This window comes from Drosophila sulfurigaster, chromosome 2R (assembly GCF_023558435.1).
Source record: "Drosophila sulfurigaster albostrigata strain 15112-1811.04 chromosome 2R, ASM2355843v2, whole genome shotgun sequence".
Classification (NCBI taxonomy): Eukaryota; Metazoa; Arthropoda; class Insecta; order Diptera; family Drosophilidae; genus Drosophila; species Drosophila sulfurigaster.
The window spans coordinates 14423004-14445180 of record NC_084882.1 but is presented as its reverse complement, the minus strand read 5'-3'; the positions used below and the strand labels follow the sequence as shown (position 1 = coordinate 14445180).

General features: G+C 36.1%; 1 protein-coding gene and 1 long non-coding RNA gene across 2 annotated transcripts; one reads left to right on the top strand and one right to left on the bottom strand.

The window, feature by feature from the left end:
- Window positions 1-1009: 1009 nt before the first annotated feature.
- Window positions 1010-2516, bottom strand: LOC133838364 (uncharacterized). Its single transcript, XR_009893940.1, has 2 exons — window positions 2315-2516; window positions 1010-1250 (listed from the first exon to the last, which is right to left on the bottom strand). It is a non-coding gene; the product is annotated as an uncharacterized LOC133838364 (long non-coding RNA).
- Window positions 2517-14892: 12376 nt separating this feature from the next.
- Window positions 14893-17183, top strand: LOC133837997 (putative odorant receptor 98b). The gene is given in 5 exon segments (XM_062268919.1): window positions 14893-15202; window positions 16121-16322; window positions 16385-16958; window positions 16960-16992; window positions 17053-17183. Coding segments are annotated over 5 exon segments (1170 nt in total). The 3' UTR covers window positions 17104-17183.
- Window positions 17184-22177: the final 4994 nt, after the last annotated feature.

Genomic DNA, 22177 nt, shown 5'->3' with positions numbered 1-22177 from the left:
TAGGTAAAGAAATTTTGGAAACTATATTTAAAATATTAAGTTCAACTAAATTTGTACTGCAAAATGATAAAGCGAAAACTGCGTCTCTTAATAAATTAACCTAATTATACCAAAAAATGTTTTTAGCTTACTAAAATTGTTGCGACTTTAATAAAGGGTTGTTCAATATATGCAAAACTTTTGAAACTATATTTTGTACAACTATTTCTGACTCCTATATTCACTATTTATTATAGAATTATAAGTTCTATTGCACATTTTCATAGTTTATATTGTTATAACTGTCCAATTAATCCTATGATGTAAATAATGGTTAACATACCTTGTACGTAAAAAACAGTAAACATAAAGTAATGAAGAAAAGCGTTTGTTTTTGGGTTCTACTTTTAACTACTGCGATTAAAGACTAAGATAATCATAAGAACTTTTTCTGCACTATTTACTGCTGAAAGTATACTTAAACAAAACGATTCGTTTTAGGCAGCTTTCACTGTAATACCTAAAACGCACCTTGGTGGGCTATAAACGAAGTGTTTTACAGTTGTTCGGGGCTGCGACAACTAGAAGCTTATTGTAAGCTGCTGTGAAGGCTGCTCATACACACACACACACACTTACATTTCTATAGATAACTGTGTGTGAGTGTGTCCTTTATATACTGACCTTTGGCAAATCGCGTATGTGATTCGCATCCAGAAAAAGTTCCTCAAGGGTACGCGAGTAGCGCAATATTTCCTCGGGCACTTGGGGCAGCGAACAGTGGCGTTTGTCCACAAATTCCACCTGCCTGTTGCAGCCTTTGAAAATTGGAATGCACTTGAACATGGCTGCTGGTTGTTGTTGTTACGTTGTTGTTGCTCAGTTGATGACGTATTTACGAGTTGAGTTGTAGTCGGTGTTTAAGCGTTGTTGTTGTTGTCGTTGTCGATGATGTTGTTGCTGTTGTTGCCTTTGCACAACAACAACACACACATAGAGGAGCGTAACGTTTGCAGCATCTGTTGCAAACGCACACGCACACGCACACTTACACGTACACGTTCACTCACTCACACAGTGACAAATACACTAATACAGAGCCAGAGACAGGCACGCGCAGTTTTTTTGTTGCTGGCGCTGGCCCTGCACTTTTTTTGCTTTTATTTTTTATGTGTTGCTTTACTTTTATTTTTGCGTTTTGTTGTTGTTTCTTTTTTTAATCGCACACTTTTATCGCACACGTTTTGCGCACATTTTGCAGCACAAATTTACTGCAATTAATTAAGCTTTTATTACATTTTGTACTTTAGCGCGTTTTCTTTTCGTATTTGTATTCGTGCTTAACTCGCGCGTTTGCGTTACGAAAAACTTGAGCAAAAAGGAATCAAGTCGACGAGGAGGAAGAAGAAGCAGTACACAGCACACGTTCAAATTCCTTGTCTCTTTGCCTTTGCTTGCCTGTCCTTGCCTTACGCTTTTGTTGTTGTTCTTGTGTTCTGCTGACTCCGCAGCGAGAGAGCGAGAAGGAATAATCGAGAGAGAGCGCGCAGACTGACTCAGTGCGTGCGTGTGAGTGCGTAAAAGAGAGTAATAAGAAAAATAATGAATAATAATAAATTCTAATTGGCACTCGAGCTTATTGTTGTTGTTGTTGTCGCTCTCGTTGGCCACATTTTATCACGTAGAGCAGCAAGTTGTGATAATTGTTGGCAACTCTCGTCGATTGGTTGGCAACGCGAACGAGGCAATCGCCGCATTTGTTGCTTCGTGAACAAAAACGCAGAGAAGCAACAAAGCAACAACAATGACACTTGACTGCTGCGAATGGGCTTAGAATGAGAGAATTGTCAAAGACGGCCGACGGCCGCAAAGCGTAGATGAAAAACAAAAGCAGTCAGCAGCCAAAAGCAGCAGCAGCAGCGACACACCAACAAAATAAAACAGACAACGGAAAAAACTCCACTTGGGTCGAAAAATTCAAACGAAATAAAAAAAAAATAAAGAGGAAAATTATAATAAACACGGCCAACAACGACACACCCAACACACACAAGCATACGCATGGACAAGCATACACACACACACACACTCACGCCCAAAGCCGGGCATAGGCATTGAAATAATTGTGAGCTCGTTTTGGTGCCACTGTGCAAGCGTATGTTTTGAATTTACACATACAAACGCGCGCTGCGCAACAACAAAATGCTGGTCATAGGCGGCTACACAACCACAACTACAACAACATAGTCCAGGCCTGGCCAGGCAAGCAAAGCAAAGCAAGCGGCGTCTCGCTTGTTTTGCACATTTTTTTCGCACGCTTCATTTTGCCACTTACAATTGTGCCTTGCAGTGCTGTGTGTGCGCTTACAACAAATATGAATATTAACTGTACGTAAGCGCAAAAAAACACAACTCGCCAGCATACAAGTAACTACTACACACACATACACAACGAACGGCGTTTACAGAAATTAACGTACACAAAATTTACGAAGCGCAGCGCCCGTCGTTTCAACCGCTCGCAACAAAAACAATTCGGCAACTGCTCGTTCTGAGCAACAGCGTGACCATATGTTTGCTTTTCGTAATGTACTCATTTTAGTGGTGAAATATACCAAATATACCACAGCCTTTATTGTGCCTACATTTGATTTTCAATTGGAAAAATGTTTGTTTCGCATTTTTAATTGTTCACATAAGAATAGATTATTTCATTTCAACATAAACACTATTACAATAGAATGTAGCAAAATTCAATTGTGAATGGTGGTATGTATGTAAACATGGTTAGTATGTATTTACTTGTCATGTTTGTATTCTTATTAAGAATTTCTTAACCAAAAATACTATTAAAAGGTTTTTTCCCATTTTCAACTCTAATTAACTCTTTTTGCCGGTATACCTGCTAATCCAAATTGTTCAACAAATAAATCCACAAATTGAGGCTTAACATTAATGTTGTTTAATGCCAGCCGTTACAGTTTAAGATTAACAGGAATACGCTCAAGTGGCAATGTTGCCGCAACAGACCTCTGCTAAATAACTTTAATGTTAGCGGTCAAAAAGTGAAGTTGGTTGCGATTGAACGCAGCAGTGTTGGTAAGTGTAGGAAATATGTGGCACGATTGCGCGCAATAATTTGAATTCAAATTTGAAATGAAAGTGTTTAAGAAAACCGTTAAGGTACAAAAATTTAAACAAAAGCAAAACCAAATTTAAAATAAATGCTCAAATGTTCTTATTAGTTGAAATACGAACGTTTTAAAATAATATTAAGATTAAAAATTATAATTTAAACTGGTTTATATATGAAATATTTACGCTTAAAGATTAGACCACAATTTGACACTAACCAGGCCACCAGGTTGTTTGCTTTGGCCTGGCCAAGTGATCTTAAGACAGACAACAAATAATGAAAATAAGCGTCGACTGCCGTCGACTGCAAACAAAACCAAGTGCAACCTCAGCGCAGACATTGTTGTGTTTGTTTATTGTTGTTGTTGTTGTTGTTGGTGGTGGTGGTGGCTGTTATTGTTGCTGCCACTGCCACTGCCACTGACAAACACAGCTGTCGAGTGGGGCGCTTAAATGGCAAGTAAACTGCAACTCTTTGCTTTGCTAATTTTACGTTTGCTACCCCCCTCCCTTCCTCCCCCTACTTACCCGTTTTTGTGTGGCACGACAATTGTGTGGGCGTGGCAAGCGCTTCTGCCAGCCAAGGTGCTAAGGTAGGGGGCGTAATGGGCGTGGCTGTGCACTTGCTGCTTATTATTTGCACTCGGCAAGGCCAAAAGCATAATAAATTGAGAGAAAACAGCGAGTGTGGATGAAGCGCTGGGGAGGGGGAGGGGAGGAAGGAGAAACGCGGAAGGCGGCACACTTGGAAATCTTTTATTCATGAATGCCACACCCCACCTCTCCCCCCGCTGGCTCGTCTTAAACCTTTGCCCTCTGCGCAGCCATAAAAATTGCACAATTTGAAGAACCACGAAACGAAGCTGGAGACGGAGACGGGGGGACGGAGACGGAGATGGAGGAGACGGCGACTGAGACATTTTGGCCAAAAAGAAGCAGAAAAATAAGCGAGAAAAAAATACTGAGGCGCGCCTCAAGGATTTCGGCAATGGGCTGAATGTGACTCTGACTGGAAGAGGGAAGAGTAGAGAAGGGTGAGAGAGGGAGACGGGGAAGGGGGGCGGGGACCGGAGTCTGTCGCCGCTGCAGGCGATAGTTGCATAAATCATAAAAGCCCCTGCTGATGATGTTGTTGTTGTTGTTGTTGCACGCAAAAGGACTTTACGACACTTAAGCAGCAGAGGCAAAGGCAGGAGAAGGAGGGGAAAAGGAGGGAAGAGGGGGAGAGAGAGGCTTCTCAAGTATCTGAATTTGATTGCGCGGCCACAACGTCTGTGTCCTGAGTGTCCTGTGTGTCCTGCGATGCCGCTTAACTCGTTCCTCGTTCCTCGCTGCTGTTGCAGTCAAATCCTTGGCGCGCTTTTATTTATGAGGGTTTGAGGCCTTCGCATTCGCCTTCGCCTCCAATTGGATTTAATATTCAGGCTCAGACTGTTCAGCTTTATTGTGTTCAAATTGCTGTGCCTACAACTCCGCTTACAACCTTCAGCTTTCACTTCAGCTTCCTCTTCCCCTTTACTCTTCGACTAGGTGTCGCACTTTATGCAACAAGTTTTGCCTGTTTCTCTTCTCCTCCTCTCCTCCCCCTTTGGAGGTTTATTTGTTCATCTTTTGGCCAAATGGTCTTGGCTATAATACTCAGCAACACACAGCAATTTTATTGCTTTTCTCCTTAGCAAATGCACAACATTTTAGAATAGATTTTACATCTGGCTTCTCTTTTTCTCTATTTTTCCAGCTTAGTTCGATAATCATTTGATCATGTTAAGTGATTAAATTTTCTTCATTTGTTCTTCTAAATTTCCCCATTTAAACAGCTAGATTATCTGCTTAACTAATTTAATTACAGTGCTATAAGTTTTCAAGTAATTTACTCTAAAATGATCAGAGGTTTCATAAGCTACTTAAAGAAGTGTTAATTGATTTTCAGGGAGGAGAAACAAGGTTAACAATGAAATTTAGCTTAATTGTTCTAAGCGGCTTACAATTAACAATGCCTTAAACTATTATCTATATTAGCAAATCAAGTTGAATAGCCAAAACTGAACAGACAATTATAAATATATATTTTTAAAATATATAAATTAATGTTCAATAGTTATAAATTCAATTTATTTGGTGGAAGCATAAAGTATATATATATTTAATTAGCTTTAGCAAAATAATTGTTTCGTTAAACGATTAAATTACTTATTTATTTTATAATATTGATCTAGTTAAATATATTTTAATACATTTAAGGAAGATAACTAAGATATTAACAATAAGGATCATTGACTTTATGATCTTTTTGTATAATATTTTCTTATGTAAGTCCATAATTCTGAAGAAAAACAATTTTCAGCTAAAAAGATATTTTATAACAATTTTTATTACAATACGAGTATGTTAAGAAACATTATTTAAGTAAAAGCAAATATATTATATATATATTTTTAATTCATTTTATTATTCACAACAATATGTAGTTAGACAGATTACCTTAAATTTCATCAATTAAAATGCTTTTCTAAGCTGAAGGCCTTCGCTGCCATTGCTTTACCAATAGCGTTAGTATTAATTTTAATTATAGCTAACCTTTTAAATAAATAATTAAAATGCTTTGTTTTCCAATAAACTTACAACATCTAAGAAAGCTAGTGTGCTCGACTCTGATAAAAGCTAAATAGTGGAGTATAATTCTTAAAATATACCAAACTAACATACCACAAAACACCAAAAATAGCGCGAAAATACCAATATAATACTGCAAAATATTGACATAATACTACATTTAATATACAACATTGTCAGCCAAAATAACTAAGACTTATAACTAGAAGTAGCTTCAAGAAATTAGAATTAACATTTTGTAGGTAATTGAAATTGAACATAATATTTATTTCACTGCTTATGTTTGTTTACTTATTAAAATCCAATAAATACATTCACAAATACATAACTAATTACAATTACTAAAATATAACTTCATTTTTTGTTGGAAAACATTTGGAAACGTGCTTTATTTTTTTTATTTTTGTTACAAAACATATTTTTGATTAAAAACTTGAATTGAAATTTGCGCTCTTTAGAAAGGAGAAAACCTTTTAAAACTCGCTACAAATTACTGTATTTAATATTTGGGAAAGTTGAAGTATAATCTTGTGTAGATATTAAGAATATTTTTTCAATTTCTTATTGTTTCATATTTTGTTTTTTATTGATTTATGTATATTATTCTTTAGTTTAAGAATGGTTGCAATAAGTTGTTTATGCTTTATCTTATTTACTTAGCAAATTGTATATAATATTATAATTTTGTTGTGTTCAGAATATGTACACATAATATATAGATTTCGATAGCCTTGTCGAGGCATTTTGGATTGTTTAGCAGACGCTAAATGGTACTCAAGAAGGTTTAGTAGCCACCTGCCACAGGCTGTTGGCTCTTACCCCCGCCCCTTCCCCTCTTCGGAGTGCTTCCCTTAACAGCCCCCTATGAGGCACACACTTTGCAGCACTTAATTTATGACTCGGCCTGCAATAATTCAAAGTCATAGGCCTCCGGAGACCATTCAGAGCACTCGACCAGTGGCTTTAACTAACGCGGCAACGCGGTATTAGCAACAGCCACAACAAGGAGGAGTCTCAAATGGGGAGAGGGGGAAGGGGAGTGGAGAGGGGGAGCTGCCACACCTCGAGCTGCCCGCAAGCATATTGCGGCTGAAGAATTTTTAATTAAAATATTAAAGCAACTGCCTTAAGGTGTTTTTAATCTTGTAAATTGTTTTAATTGTTATTTAGGATTTGTTGCTTTTATTACACTCCTTGTGGCACAATTTATGTGCGCCTAATTAGAACAGACAGCGTCGCGGTGTCAGGAGGTTCACTCCACACTCCAAACACCATATTCTGTTTTTTCTTTTTATTGTTTTCTCTCTTACATTTTTTGTTATATTTTTTTTTATGCGAAATCCGCTTCATAATTACCATATTTTCAAATTACGAGTACCATTCAGCAAGTGCGTCCGAGCCAAAGTCGAGTTTCCTTTCGCCTCGCGGCCATAAAAGCTAATTGTATGCGTGCGTCGCGCTTTTGGCCCCGAGCAGAAGGAAAGCTTGTTGTTGTTGGCTTGTTGTTGTTGGCTTGTTGCTTGCTCGGTGATTTATATTTAATTGTTGTCATTATGGTCATCAAAAATGTGTGTGGTGTTGCCCTGCAGCAAAGAGGCAACCAAGCAACTACCTGCCATCTTTTAAATGCCGCCTGGGAGTGGCATTGATGATGATGCTGCGTGTGGCAAGTGGCAAGTGGCAAGACAGCAAGCAAACATGTTGCAATTAATTCAATTTTCGGGGTGCCAGCAATGTGTGAAGCAATCCGCGTTGTTTATTGTCATTTGTGTTGATACTTGAAGCGTGTAAATATTGCTTAAGATGTTGGCCATTGTTGACACAACTGCGAAAACTTGGCCGCACAAAACTATGAAGCAACGCTTAAGCATTGCTCTTAAATATTTCCTAAGAGAAATGTTTCACTTTGCCGCTCTCTCACTCACGCACTCTCTCTCTCTCCCATTTCATTCCATTTCGTTGCGTTTCCGCTTCCGTTTTGTTTCGTTTGCTGTTGCCAAGTCTCTTTGGAGCTCAGTTGCCTTTCAGCTTCAGTCTCAATCGGCTGCAAATAATTTTAGATTATGTTTTAAATTTTGTATCTATGTAGTTGCAACATTGCGTAAAAATCAAATTAAAATTTTTATTGGCTACCAGAAACTATTTAACTTTGTTAAAGCAGCTCTTTATTTTGTAACAATCTAAGAATTCATTGGAAATATTTTTCAATTTTGTTGCATTTTACTGCAGTTGATTGTAACTCAATTATTGAGCTGTAAATGAAATTTATAACATTTTGAGCTGCCAGCCTTTTGACATTCAAATATGATAACTATATTAAATTGCAGCACAGCAGCAAATAAAATGTAAATGTTATGTCAAGTGTCACGCAATTTGTTGATTGACAACAAAGGCACTAGAAATAAAAATGTCGAATATAAATATTTATTTTATTTTGCTTAACTGCAATACCCTTGAAATTGATATATAAGGTTGTCAAGCTAAGAAAATTGTTTATATAAGTTTTGTTTCTTTAGAGGCAAATATTGAATATTTAATTAGTTGTTACTTAAACCAATGTTTATTTTGCTAGACAAAAGTTTTGCACATTTTTGTTTTCATAGCCGCAGTTCTTCTTAAACTATGCTTAAAGCTAAGGCTTAGCACATTGGTTTAAATTTATTAATAAGTCCATTAAAAAAAAAGAACATTTAGCTTAACTATTCAAAAGGCTTTCTTTATGCTTATCCTTAAACGTATTCATCGAGCATTAAAAGAGCTATAAATAGCTTTACGGATGATTGCTATGCATTTTGTTTGCTCTTCGCTTGGCTGTAATGCAATTTTGAATGCCAATTGACATCATTCATTTATTTTCCTTTTTGTTGGCAAAAATTAAATTAATTTTATTATAGTTTTACGCGTTTTTTGTTTTTTGTTTTTTTGTGGACTGTCATTCTCATTAGTTGAATCAATTTAATAGGAAATTTCTCTTAAGTTTTCCCTCTGTGATATTTGTATTTATTCATTATATTTTTTTTTTACTGTAACGCATTAAATAGGTTATTTAATTAAATGCGTTTATTGCATGTATTAAGCCAAACAATTGTGTTTAATATCTGTTGACAATACTCTGTAAGCAAAGAGAACTTCATGTGGGGTATATTGAACAAAACTCGATTTGTGGTATTCAAATTATTACAGGGTAACTTCGATGCGAATACTTTGCATTGCCTTGTGAACTTTGCAATTGTGTGTGACTTTAACAATATTTATACGTATACTATGTATTTATTTAAAACGATTTTGCGACAACTGTCACATGGACAACTGGAAATCAGTAAACAGATGCGCTGATAAGAACTGTTCATTTCAGCAAATTGCGGCTTGCAGCTGGAAAATTGGAAATTGCCGACAACAAAAACGAAACGAAAAATATCCACACAAATAAAATAAAATAAAATATTGTTAAAGAGAAAGAGAAACACGCACACAAAGGTTGGCTTATTTTCCCATCATAGCGAAATTATAAAAGGCAGGAAAAACAAATTACTTATGCACGTTTGTTGTTTGTTTGTTTGCTTATGGAAATAACTCTGCTCATTTACGTTTTTCCTTTCCGCACGGCAGTAAAAGATATGAATTATGACTTTGTCATTTTTGCGAATTCGACAGTTTTTCCTCGAAGCGTATCAAATCAAGACGTAAACACACGACGTTTGAGTTCATGCAGATTCACCTTGAATAGCTGAAATTATATTCCTCGCATTCGCCTGTCAATTTTTCCCTCGCTAAGATTAAAACAAGTTAGTGTTCTCGACTGTCAGATACCTGCTATCCATTGTTTTGAATAATAGGCGGACATTGCGGTATTATTTTGAAAATATCCTGAATTAATATACCAAAAAATACTCAAATATACCGATGGACATAAATATTCTTATATTATTCATACATTATATCAATTTAATATACAACAATTTACCAACAACTATATTTGGTATAAATATATACTAAATATACTACATGCAATATATACAATAGTGCACAAAATATACCAGATAGTCAAGCAACACTAGACAGACAGACCGACGGACCTGACTACATCGTCTTTTTGAATAATAGGCGGACAATGCGGAATTATTTTTTAAAATATACCGAAAAATACTAAAATATATCGGAGGACATAAATACTCCTATATTATTCATAAATTGTACCAATTTAACATATAAAATATACTCAAATATACCAACAGCTATATTTGGTATAAATATATACCAAATGCACTACATACACTATATACAATAGAGCACAAAATATACCAGATAGTCAAACAACAGCAGACAGACAGTCCTACGGATCTGACTACATCGTCTTTGTTATTGACGTTGATCAAGAATATGTGGCTGGAGATGCTTCCTTCTGTCTTTTACAAATATTTCCTTTCAGCACAAACTTGTAATACCCTTCGAAGCTATACGTAGTGGGTATAAATATGTAGATATGATATGGGTAGTAAAAGGAGCTCATTAAATGACGTAGCAAAAGGCGCTCACGGCGAAACCGCGCTAAATCTATAGATACATTTGTATCTGCGCACTTTGTATCTTTGATATGATATGTCAGCACTCCAAATACATGTTTTTTTTGTTTTTGTTTTTTGTCAGGCATTAATTACAGCTACTTTACTTCCAAATGTATGGATATATGTATGTACTTTAATTTTTATTTAAGCGAGTGCGAGTACTTGAGTATTCTTTTTTCTTTTGTCTTATACATTATGTATCTGTAGCATTTCATATGTATTTTATTTTTTTGGGCTGAGTTTAGCTTAAGAGCTCTATGGCTCAGCTGAGCTGCTTGAGCTAAACAAATATTTAAGTTGATTGGGCGGGCGCAAATGTAAAAAGTTTCCACTCTAGAGTTCACCAAATTCGCATAAATTCTATGCGTGCCATGGCAGCCGTGAACTTTTTAATGTATTTTAAAACACTTTCCACTAAACATTTTAAGTAAACTGCTCCACAGTCGGCGTCGGCGTCGTCGTCGTCTTCATCGTCTTCATCTTCAACTCCGTCCTCGTTTTCATCGTCATTTTACTTGGCCAGAGTCACAACTGAAGTTGGAGTTAGAGTCAGAGTCGAAGTCGAAGTCGGCGTCGGCAGGCACAAGGATGCCAAGTTGACTTCCTGTGCGAACAGCAAAGTTTCTGGCACTCCTTCCTCGCCCCCAAACTTCGCTTGTTTCTGCTGCACTTGCTCGCAAATTCCATGGAGGCTGAAATCAAGTATTTCATTTTGGATTCAACTGCTGTCCGAGCATTGCATCGCCAACAGCCAACAGCACCAAGAAAACACCGACAGCAGCAGCAGCAGCGACAGAAACAGCGGCAGCAATGGCTACAAAATGGCAAATTAAACTAAGCGCAATTACATGAGCGAAGTTCGAAATACACTGCAAAATTTCTAGCGCGGAACTTCTATAATAACAACTTTATTGTTAGCAACTTTCTTTGGTTATAAATGAAGCAGCTGCAAATCTATCAAAAGTTTGTGTATTGAAATATCTTACTTTAATATTGCATTTATGCATATGTTTAAATGGGTTTCTTTAGTTAAGTTATTATTTAATTAAAAGCAAAAGCATTTAAAGCCTAAGAAAAACAAGCTAATTACTACTTTTAATTTAATAAATAAGTATTGATTTAATAGTTTTGTAATAGCTTGAATTGTTTTAAGAGTTTCCCAACATGGCGATTTAATATTGGATTTATTTCATTCTTCAGTTAAGTTATTGTTTAACTTAAAACAAAAGAAACAGTTTATTATTATAAAATGAATACAATTTATACTATATAGTTATAACATTTTATTTAATTGGGTTGTAATATTGTAATTGTCTTAAACTCTCTTGGCTAATATTAAATTAAGTAATCACGTAAATTAGTCGGCGAAAAAATAAATAAATATATATATAATTGTAAATAATAATAATTAAAATACATAAATATATACATAAATATTAAAACAAATAAATAATAAATCATTATGACGGAATATTTCAGAAATTATCGACACATGTACAAAAACAAGCCAAACAAAATGTTCGCCTAAAAGTGTGCTTCAATTATTTAGATTATGTACTTTATCCTTCCGCTAATAAATTTCATTAAGTAAATAAGTAATTTAATTAGAAAATAACTTGTTAAATAAATAAATATATAGATAAAAATATAATTAAATAATGTCTGTTTAAACAATAAGTAAATTGTATAATTAATATATGAATAATTAAATAAAGAAATAAATAAATAAACATGTAAATAAAAATATACATAAATTCATGAGTTCTTAAATAACAGTACTTAATTAAAAAAATGAAATGAGAAATGTATTAATATTAAACTAATTCCTTTACAGGAAAATAAATTTCCTTTCAAAGTATGCTTTGAATTTGTAGATAAGCCAATTTATCCTTTAGCTACTTATCGTATCTCAACTGCGACAAACTGAACGAATTTGCGGTGCAATTCCTTTGTCGACTGAGTGTATTTGCACAACATCAACAACAACAACAACAACAACAATAACATCAGCATAGCAATAACAATACGACGTTGTGCGAAAAGTTCTTGGGAGTTTGAAACGCGCTGCCCGCTGCCCAGTTTTGCACTTGTTCAGTACAAGGAGCGAGTTGGCAGCTGAGTTTGCAGCAAGTTTTCTGCAACAAAATACTGTATAAACTCAACTCTCCTTTAGTGGGTGGGCGTGGCAGTGTGTCAATGTTTGTTTTATGTGCCTAGACGTAGGCCAGCTGAAAAGTTTTATCCATTCCTAACGGAATGATTTTCTCTCTCTCTCTCTCACTATCTCAATCTCCATCTCCATTTGTATCTGTATCTCTATCTCGTCTTGCTTTTTGGGGTTGAGTAAATCCAGGCGGGATGCTTGTCAAAAATTGTAATTAATTACGGTCGTAAAATGCAAAAGTCGCATAATGAAATTGTTATTGTTAATAATTAAATAAGCAACAGCAAATATTATGATGCCAGGGCGCTTACAAAATATGTACGATATGCAACCAATTAATTATGCTGTCAATATTTGTCAAATCTTCTCACTTCGTTTGCCGGCCGGCCTTTCACAATTTACTACACCACCCAGAATTATGCAATCGTGCAACCTTGCAACCTTGCCACACACAGACACACATGTCCACATTATGTAAGTGGCCCGATTGCATGTTGGCAGTAATTGCATGAATTTTGTTGCCCCACATGATTGCATGTTGGTCAAATAGTTCTGGCCAACTGTTGAGCTACTTCACACACTTTTGGCCAGCTGACCTTCGCCCAGCATTTTGCAGTGGAACCGAAGTTATACACACACACACATACATTGAATAATTAAAATATTCTCAAAATCAACTTTAATGCTTGGATTATCAATGCGAGAGCGAGGGCAAAACTTTGCACATTTGAAATGTTACAAAGATTTGTTTAGTTTTTGCCGAGAATTGTTGCCAAATATTTGCCCTGGAATTTTCACATGCTGCCCCAACACGCATATCCTGGCAGCCAAGACACCGGAAGTAGAAGTGGGGGGGCGGGCAACAGGACACGCCTTTATGTAGATCTATGCAAAACAAAATTGGATTTGCTTTTAATTGTTTTTAATTAAGTATAATTTATTGCGCAAACAGAACTGTAAGCAGCTCACAATCCGCACCATTTTCAGCATGACATTGTTGTTATCCTTTTTGTTGTTATTGTTGTTGTTTACTATTTTGGGGACTTAAGGATGCAAAGACTTTGAAACTAAAAACATGAAACAAGCTGCATTTGCATTTTGATTACATCAACATGTTATTATACGATTTGTTTATTATAAATAACGCAGCAGAATCTATTTGAGTATCCTCTACTCTAAGATACCTCTTTCGTAATTACAATTGCAGCAAAGCAGATTGTACGTTAATTAACTTTTGTGCATTTAAAAAATTGTTTAATGTCTAAATATGCCTTTGTTTTAATCTTTACAATTGCAATCATAGCATTAAAATATAATTTTAATTTATGTAATCAGTTTACGAAAAGTAATTTTTCAATTTAAAAGAGTCTTCTCATAATTTCAAAGAAAGATATTCTGGCTATATTATTTTACTTTACAATTTCATTCTAAGCTGTAAGTATAATAAATAAAATAAATAAAAATTCTGAAAAACGAATGTTTGCATATTACAATTTTATTGTTAATTTTTTTAAGCTCCTTGATATTAATTTAATGATGTACTATGTAATGTCGAAGTACCAAAAGTTTCGACAATGTGGAAATATATTTCAGAATTGTTAAAAACGTTTCAAAAGTAGTGAAATCGCTTATAAAAATAGCTTCAACTATTCGGAACTATAAAGTAAATTTATAAAACTTTACAAAATTACTTATTATATATCTATACTTATGGCCAATATAATTTCCTTTAATTTTTCCAGTTTTTAAATTTTATTGCAATAAAATAGTTAAAATTCACCCCTTTATCTTACGTTATTTGAGTAGATGTATTTGAAATAAGGAACTTTTAAGCTGCTTCCTCTTAAGAATTAGTTGGATTAGCATGTTAATAAAAACAGTCATGATAAAAAAACTTTATTTATATAATAATTCTAGAGCAAGTGCAATAACTGTAACATCTCGTTAAAGCTCATTTTATATTTGTTTTCTTTACTCAACAAAAATTTGCTGTATATAATGAACAATAATAAACATATGTATAATATTGAATAACAACAATGCGAATACAACCTTTTCCCGCAATGTCATGTGAAAGCTTTTGTGCTGTGAAAGTATTTGATATGCAATATGTTTGCCGGCCTTCAGTCGACTGGCTTGAACTTTGACATGCACCAAAGGAAATCCTTTGTCTGCAAGTTGAAGTCACTTGATATCGATTATCGGACTGAGTGCCCATAATGAGCATGCATTTAAATTTAATGAGTGCACAAGTTACCCATAAGTATCAATATACAAAATGTGTGACATATTGCACGATGTGTTTGTATATTTGTCAATTATTTTGCAATTAGACATCTGCTGCTTTGTGCATGGCTACGTCGAATGAGTTTTTGTCAATACACATATAAAAGCAAGAGCAGCAACGACAGCAACGCACATTTTCAGTTTGCAAACATGCTCACGAACAAGTTTCTCAAGCTGCAGTCTGTCTACTTTCGACTCTTGGGATTCAATATATTTGCATGCCACGGCGACAGCTGGATATTGCCTCGCAGGACAATTGGCAGCATAATGTCTGTACTTACATTTCTGCCACTTACTGCGGCATTTTGTCTGCAGAATATGCAGAATGTGGATCAACTAACCGACGGACTGTGCTCAATGCTGATTGATCTGCTGGCGCTGTGCAAATTCGGTTTGATCATTTGGCTGCACAAGGATTTGGTGCAGCTAATCGAAAGGATACGCCAACTGTTGCACAGAGGTAAGCGAATTACATTTTCATACCCTTTACCCCATAGGTAGAAGGGAATTACTATATATATTTGTGCCTGCCGGAAATGTATGTAACACACAGAAGGAGGCATCTCCGACCCCATAAAGTATATGAATTGTAATGTCAGTCTGGCTGTCCTTATGAGCAGCTAGATCTCAGAGTCTATGTGATATAGAGATATCATTTTGTTGACATCACTTGTTAGGTTTTGCAATGCCCACTTCCGCTTCCGCAAATCGAAAAAAATTCAAATGAACAGCGTAATTTTGAAGTGAAGATTTTGGTTAACACAATAACAACTAAAGTATTTAACAGCCCAATTAAAAAGTTTCCAGCTTACCATTTGTTTTAAAAAAATTGATTTTCTCTATTCAACAATTTTCCATTCAAGGGTGATATACTGATTGAAGCCGTTCGTCATCTTCGGTAAACATTTCACCACATCTAAACTTAGCAAATCCTAGCAATCTTTAATTTTGATTTGATTTTTCAAATTTCTACACACATCTCTTAAATGTTAGGACCACCTAAAAATCATCAGGATTTCATTCTAATGGCACCTATGTATGTGTATCAGGCCGAAGAATTGATCTGGCATAATTCCTGTAAATGCGATCAGTTGTTGCGATTAGATAAAAATTGTAGAACTTATTTAAGAAATACAATAGTTTGTATGGAATCGCCTACTTATTATTGATCTTAGTTACTTTGGCTGACTAGTATATTTTGCATATATAGCCATTGGTATATGTTAGTATTTTTGCGATGTATATTAGGTATATTTTAAGAATAATATCGCACTAATTTACTTTTATTCACAATGGGTATCGGGAATCTCACAGTCGAACACACTCGAATGTAGCTTTCTCACTTGTAAATAATTCGTAATAAATAATCCGCCGCCAGAGAGTCGCATAGTGAATTATGCTCGCATCATCGAGGAGGTCAACAAACGGGAACAGTTCATTAGCGGACTCTATAGGAACTGCTTTCAACTGGCTGCCGCATCGGCCTGTATGTTGCCCCTGCTGCGCATGTTCTGGAGCACGTTCATACGGTCTGCCTCAGCTATTGGGGAAGTGCAGCCGGAGTTGCCGTTTCCCAGCGTGTGAGTTTGATAGTTGTTTCCATGGAATGTGTTTGAGATATTCGTGAGGTGTATTGTTGCAGTTATCCGTGGGACAATCGTTGGGTGCTCAACTATTTGGTCGCCTATGTGTGGAATGTGGCTGCCGCATTTGGTGTCCTGCTGCCAACGGTTTGCGTGGACACGCTCTTCTGTTCGCTGACTCACAATCTATGCGCATTGTTTCGAATTGCCCAATACAAAATGCAGCATTTCGTTGGCGAAACTCTCGATGACACCCTCTCGAATGTGGCCAATATCTTGCCGCTCTACCAGGCCACTCTCGACATGTGCAACACATTGAATCGATGCTTTCGCCCACTGATCAGCGTGCAATTCCTTGTCGCCTCGCTGCATTTATGCGTGCTCTGCTATCAGGTGTCCGCCAATCTCAGGAGACCCGATGTTCTCTTCTTTGCCGCCTTCACGTGCTCGATTCTATCGCAAATCTATCTCTACTGCTATTGCGGGGAGTGTGTGAAAACGGAGAATGCGCAATTCGCCACAGCGATCTATGACAGCGACTGGCACAAAACCGGATGCAGTTGGTCCGCCATCGGGCGGCCATTGCTGCTTTCGATGATGCGTGCGCAACGCGATTGCCGCATCGATGGCTACTTTTTTTGTGGCAAATATGCAAACATTTCTGGCGGTAAGTTTCGATCATTATCTTTACTAAAAGTAGCTTAATTGACTAAAATGATTTTTACAGATTGTGAAAACTTCCATGTCTTATGTAACGCTACTTCAATCACTCTCATAAATTGGTATTGATTTTATTTTAATCTTTGCTAATGAAGTAATTTTCTTTTCTTTTTTTTTTTATAAATACAGCAACTGTTGCCATCCATCAATAGCCATTTTTTGCGTATTTTTCAAGTGCTGTTCAGTTGTTTTATAGTGATTAAACATGTTTAAATTATGCTTTAAGCTTGTGCTGCTATTTAAGCCAGTGGCTAATTAAGCCGTGTTAATAACGATACAAAAAAATCAACGCATCGCTTGTTAATGCTCGATTGTGTTTCCTGCCTGCCTGCCTACAGATGTCCTTTATTCTGCCCGAACATTACACGCACGTATACCTAATAGTTATTTTATCCGCACAACATTGCGGTTTGCTACACGTTTGCAGCCCCATGTATTAAAGCATTCGACATGCTCGAAAGCATCTGCCCTATTTAATGCCACTCGCGTTTGCCTTCAACCGAGTGTCGCCGATTGTTTCTGGTTTCTGTTTCTGGCATATGATTGCTATCTCAATTCACAGGTAATACTTTACTTGGTTAAACAATTTGATTGGACTGTAAGCGAATCCGTCATTTAAAAACATGCAATTATTGTTTGAATTTGCGATGTTAAATGTTTAATTTGAATAGCTTTAAAATTCCATGTTTTAATACAATATAGTGTTTTTTCTTAATTCGTAAGTAAAACACTTTATAGCAAATACAATTTTCCGTTTCATTTCAAAGAAATAGTGTAGAAAATTTGTTTTGTGAATTTGTTATTTAAAAACATTCAAATTATTGTCTGAATATTAAATATGAATATGTTTATTATATTCAGAAATAACATAACAACACTTTATTACATTATTAAAGTTGAAAGCTTATTAATTAAAGCATTTTCTACTTCAACAACATAATTCCAAGAAGGACAATATCAATTTCATAATATGGAGACGACGTAGTGTAAGGTATTGAATATAGTTATAGATAGAGGTTAAATTAAAATGTAGAAACTTGCTACAAACTACAAACAAGTACAAAAAAATATTCTAAGCATCGCAGCCCCAAAAAGTATGCAACAATATTAAAACACACGAAAATAGTACAACAAAAGCTTTAAGCACTCCACGCTGAGTGGAATCAACTTATAGTTTCCTGATTTGTCGTAAACTTGTTATAAGTGAAATAAATCGTAAATAAATATTTACTGATTTTGAAAGCCTCGCACAATTGGCATCTGAGAATATGCCAATCGAGTGAAATGACCAAGTTTGCTCTTTTCTTTTTTTTTTGGAAGGAAGAAGGCAGTAAGAAAACTCTGGAGGCAATCGCGACAGTGAGCAGTCACTTGATGACAAAGTTCCCCAACGTTATATAACACAATACACACACACTAATACACACACATACACACACAGAGACACACATTCGTAAGTATTTATATATGGTGACGGCGATGCAGACAAACAGAATCAAAGACAGTCAACACTTTTGTGACCAACGACTGACGAAAGTGGCGAAAAATACACCCCGAGGGCATTAGACCAACATTCTCTCTGTCTTTTTCTATCTCATTCACACACTCACTTGCCATCTCTTTCGTGTGTCGTGTTGTAAGCCATTGAGGCAAATAGTTTCGGTTTAGTCCAATAATAATGGTATTGCATTCGGAATCGCAGTCACAGAATGGTTGTTGCTCTTGCTCTTTGGCCGGGCATTGATAAAATTATATTCAATTGATGCTTGTCGAGTTGAAATGCCATAATAAATTCAATTGTGTCTAAGAGATCCCCCTTGGGGGCGTTGACTGTAACCATTGTCTGTGCCTGTGTGTGTGTGTGTGTATTTTCCGGGCCACATTTTGAGCCATTTTCTGGGCCGGCCTCACAAATCATTTATTATTTGCTTTTCTAACTTTGTCATAACAGCGTCCTCTGTTATTTGGTCTCTCTCTTTGGCGTTTAACGCACAAATTTCCCTTTTTAATTCGGCAATTAATTGAATCAATCGCTTGCACATCCTGCCATCCTGACATCCTGCTCGCATTCTTCTTCATACTTTCTCGCTATCCCTTGACCCGGCAATTTAATGTCGCTAATTTATGTGGTCAATTGTTTTGGTTTTAACGAGCGCCTCGACCATTTTTATTGAAAAATTGCCTCGTCATGCTCGGTCAAAGCACTTCCGTCCTTTCTAATTTTGCCATTCCTTTTCACAATCATCTTTTGTATGTAGTTGATGTTGCTCTTGTTGTTGTTATTGGCGACTTTCAATCATCAGCAAATAAATTACAAATACATATACAACACAAAAAAGTAAAGCTTCGTAAATAAATACAACATTTTAATAAATATTCGAAGCTTTGCAAAAAATATATTATATATGAAATATATGTTCGTTGAACGTTTATTTTAATATTTCCATTAAGTAAAACCAAATATTTGGCAAATGTTTGGCAGGAATATTTTTGTGGCTTGCCATTTTCATTTCTTGATACTCGTGCATTTCAATTCCAACAATTTTGTATAAAATATATTTCATACCACATTTTGCCGGGGGCCAACTTTAATCGCTCAATTAAAGCGGCATCAAATATTACGTATACGTCTATGCTTGACTTAAATTGAATTTATATGTGTATGTGTGTGTGTGTGCGTTCGCTTGGGCAAGTGGCCAAAACCAAAAATAATATAAATAAATGTGAAGAAAGGCAGACCAAGAGATTGAGAGAGAGAGAGAGAGAGTTGATAGGAAATAGCCTGGAAATAGTATCCTGTTCAGTTTAAAAGTCAAAGTATATTAAAGCACAATACTCATACAAACAACAGCTAGATTTTTCTGGCCTAGATGAGAAAGAAGCTCACACACACACATGAGAAATTGTTATAAAGAGCTAACCGGATATTTTCGGAATTTTTAATTAATTCTCCAGCACATGAACATGCAGAGCTTACTGTACCAACACACACACATACACACACATACACACACACACACTCGCATACATCCTGAGAAGTCCGGCGACTGTGCCTTGTCCTTTTGTTATACTGCCTTCCCTCCAGTTGCAGTTCAGTTCCTGTGTCCATTTTGTTGCTGCTGCTGATGCTGATGCTGCTGCTACTGTTGCAGTTACTGTTGCTGTCAAAGAGAGCGAACGAGGAACGCCAACTGCAACAATTTTCGGCAATTGCTATGAAACGAGGACGATGCGGATCCCCAGCATCTATCTAGCTAGCAGGGCATGCCCTGGACACAGCTATGGCTGCCTTTTGTTGTTGCTTATTCATTGTGCAAAGTTTGTATAAATTTTTGATTTCTTTACACAAAATTCTGTGCATGTCTCACTCTGACTGTCTGATCTGCTGTTGCTGTTGCTGTTACTGCTGCTGTTGCTTTACTTTGCTGCTGCTCTCTGCTTCTTTTTCGAATTGTTGCCGTTGTTGTTGCTCTTCTCGCACAACACAAATGCCATTGATTGAGTCACATCGCCTGGGCATATAAATCTCACTGCTGGGGCGTGTCACGCGTACTGTCTGTCTGTCAACGACAGACTGCCTGACAGACATTACTACATATATTGAGTATTGCTGCCTATGAAGAGTACCTTAAAGTTTTCGCCGTGCTGCGTCTGCGGCGTTTGGCGTAACTTGCCCGATGATTTCGTTATTGTTCGATTGACAATAAAGAATCAACTGAAAGTTCGAAAAGCACAAAATGCCATTGAATTTGCACACACCGACAAGCAGAAAGACAGTCAGACAGGCAGACAGACAGTCGAACATACAGAAAAAGGGAGAAACGCTGACTGAGACAGCACAATAGTTGTAAGCATATAAAAATAAGTCGCTGGAGGTTTGAGCCCGCATACAAAAGCTACCAAATTTGTATGCAAAAATGAAATAACCGAATACAGCTTAAATAAAATGCATTTCAATGATTGCATTTTGGATTAAAAGAGCAACAACAACAAGTACAAAAATGTAAACGTAACATTGTTAAATTGCAAAAATATATTTGTATTAAAATATTCCAAATGTTTTTCATACTTTCCTGTCTTTTTTTTTTTTTGTTTTTGCAAACCTGTTATAGCTTTGCTCGTTGCTGGCCTTTGGGTTTAATGAAGTGCAAACAAAAATGTTTTCAATTAGACCAAAAACAATGGTGCAGAAAAGTTAAGCAAAGGGCGAAAACGACAGAGACGCTAGAGAGCTGAGAAATGGATGCGTAAACATAAAGTCGAAATGCCTGCGACATGCTGAACATGTGAGTGTTTGGAATGTCATGCAAATTCAAACTTGCAACACGGCAAATGGCAACTGCAGTGCCAAACACGACAATGACAACGAGAACGATAGCGAAATCGAGAATGAGAACGAGAATGAGAATGGGAATGAGAATGACAACGTGAAGTGCACTCAAAGCCCGAAAATAGTTGCTGTCGGCTTTATATTCGGTTCTCTGGCAACCTGCTACTTTCTCTATTTGTCTTATCTGCCAAAAAAAAAAGAAAGAAAAAAACAGCAAAAACGAAGCGCTTTGTTTCGCCTTACTCTGCTCAGCTCAGGCTTTTCGCAGCAGCAGCAGCAGACAACCGACATCAGCTGAGTCATAGCTATTGCTGGGAAATTTAAGCTGATTCCACTTCTTTCACATCCATTAGGAAGAGAGTTGAACAACACTCGGAGACAAAGCTTCCACATAACATTTGCTTACAGACTTGTTTCCCATTATTGCGCATTTTTCAGCTTTCCCTTACTTCGTTTATGCTCAAAATCATTTTCATTTCGAGCAAATGATGCACAAAAATTATTCCGCTGAGTCGAGGTAAACATTGAAAGTTACAAAAATACACTAATAGAAAATGTAACTAAAAGTGCTGCTACATCAAAAGTTTACTAATTTTATTTGCTACCTTTTTTAACCCTACATACAGCCAGTTTTTCTGTTTTTTTGTGCTATTCATATTTTTTTCCATAATTATTTTAATTATTTGTAGTAGGTTCCCAAAAATTTGTTTTTATTTTGAGAAACAACTTTAATTTAATGAAACCAAAATGTTATATTTTTTATTTAAGTGCAATACTTTACTTAACTAACAAAAGTAACATT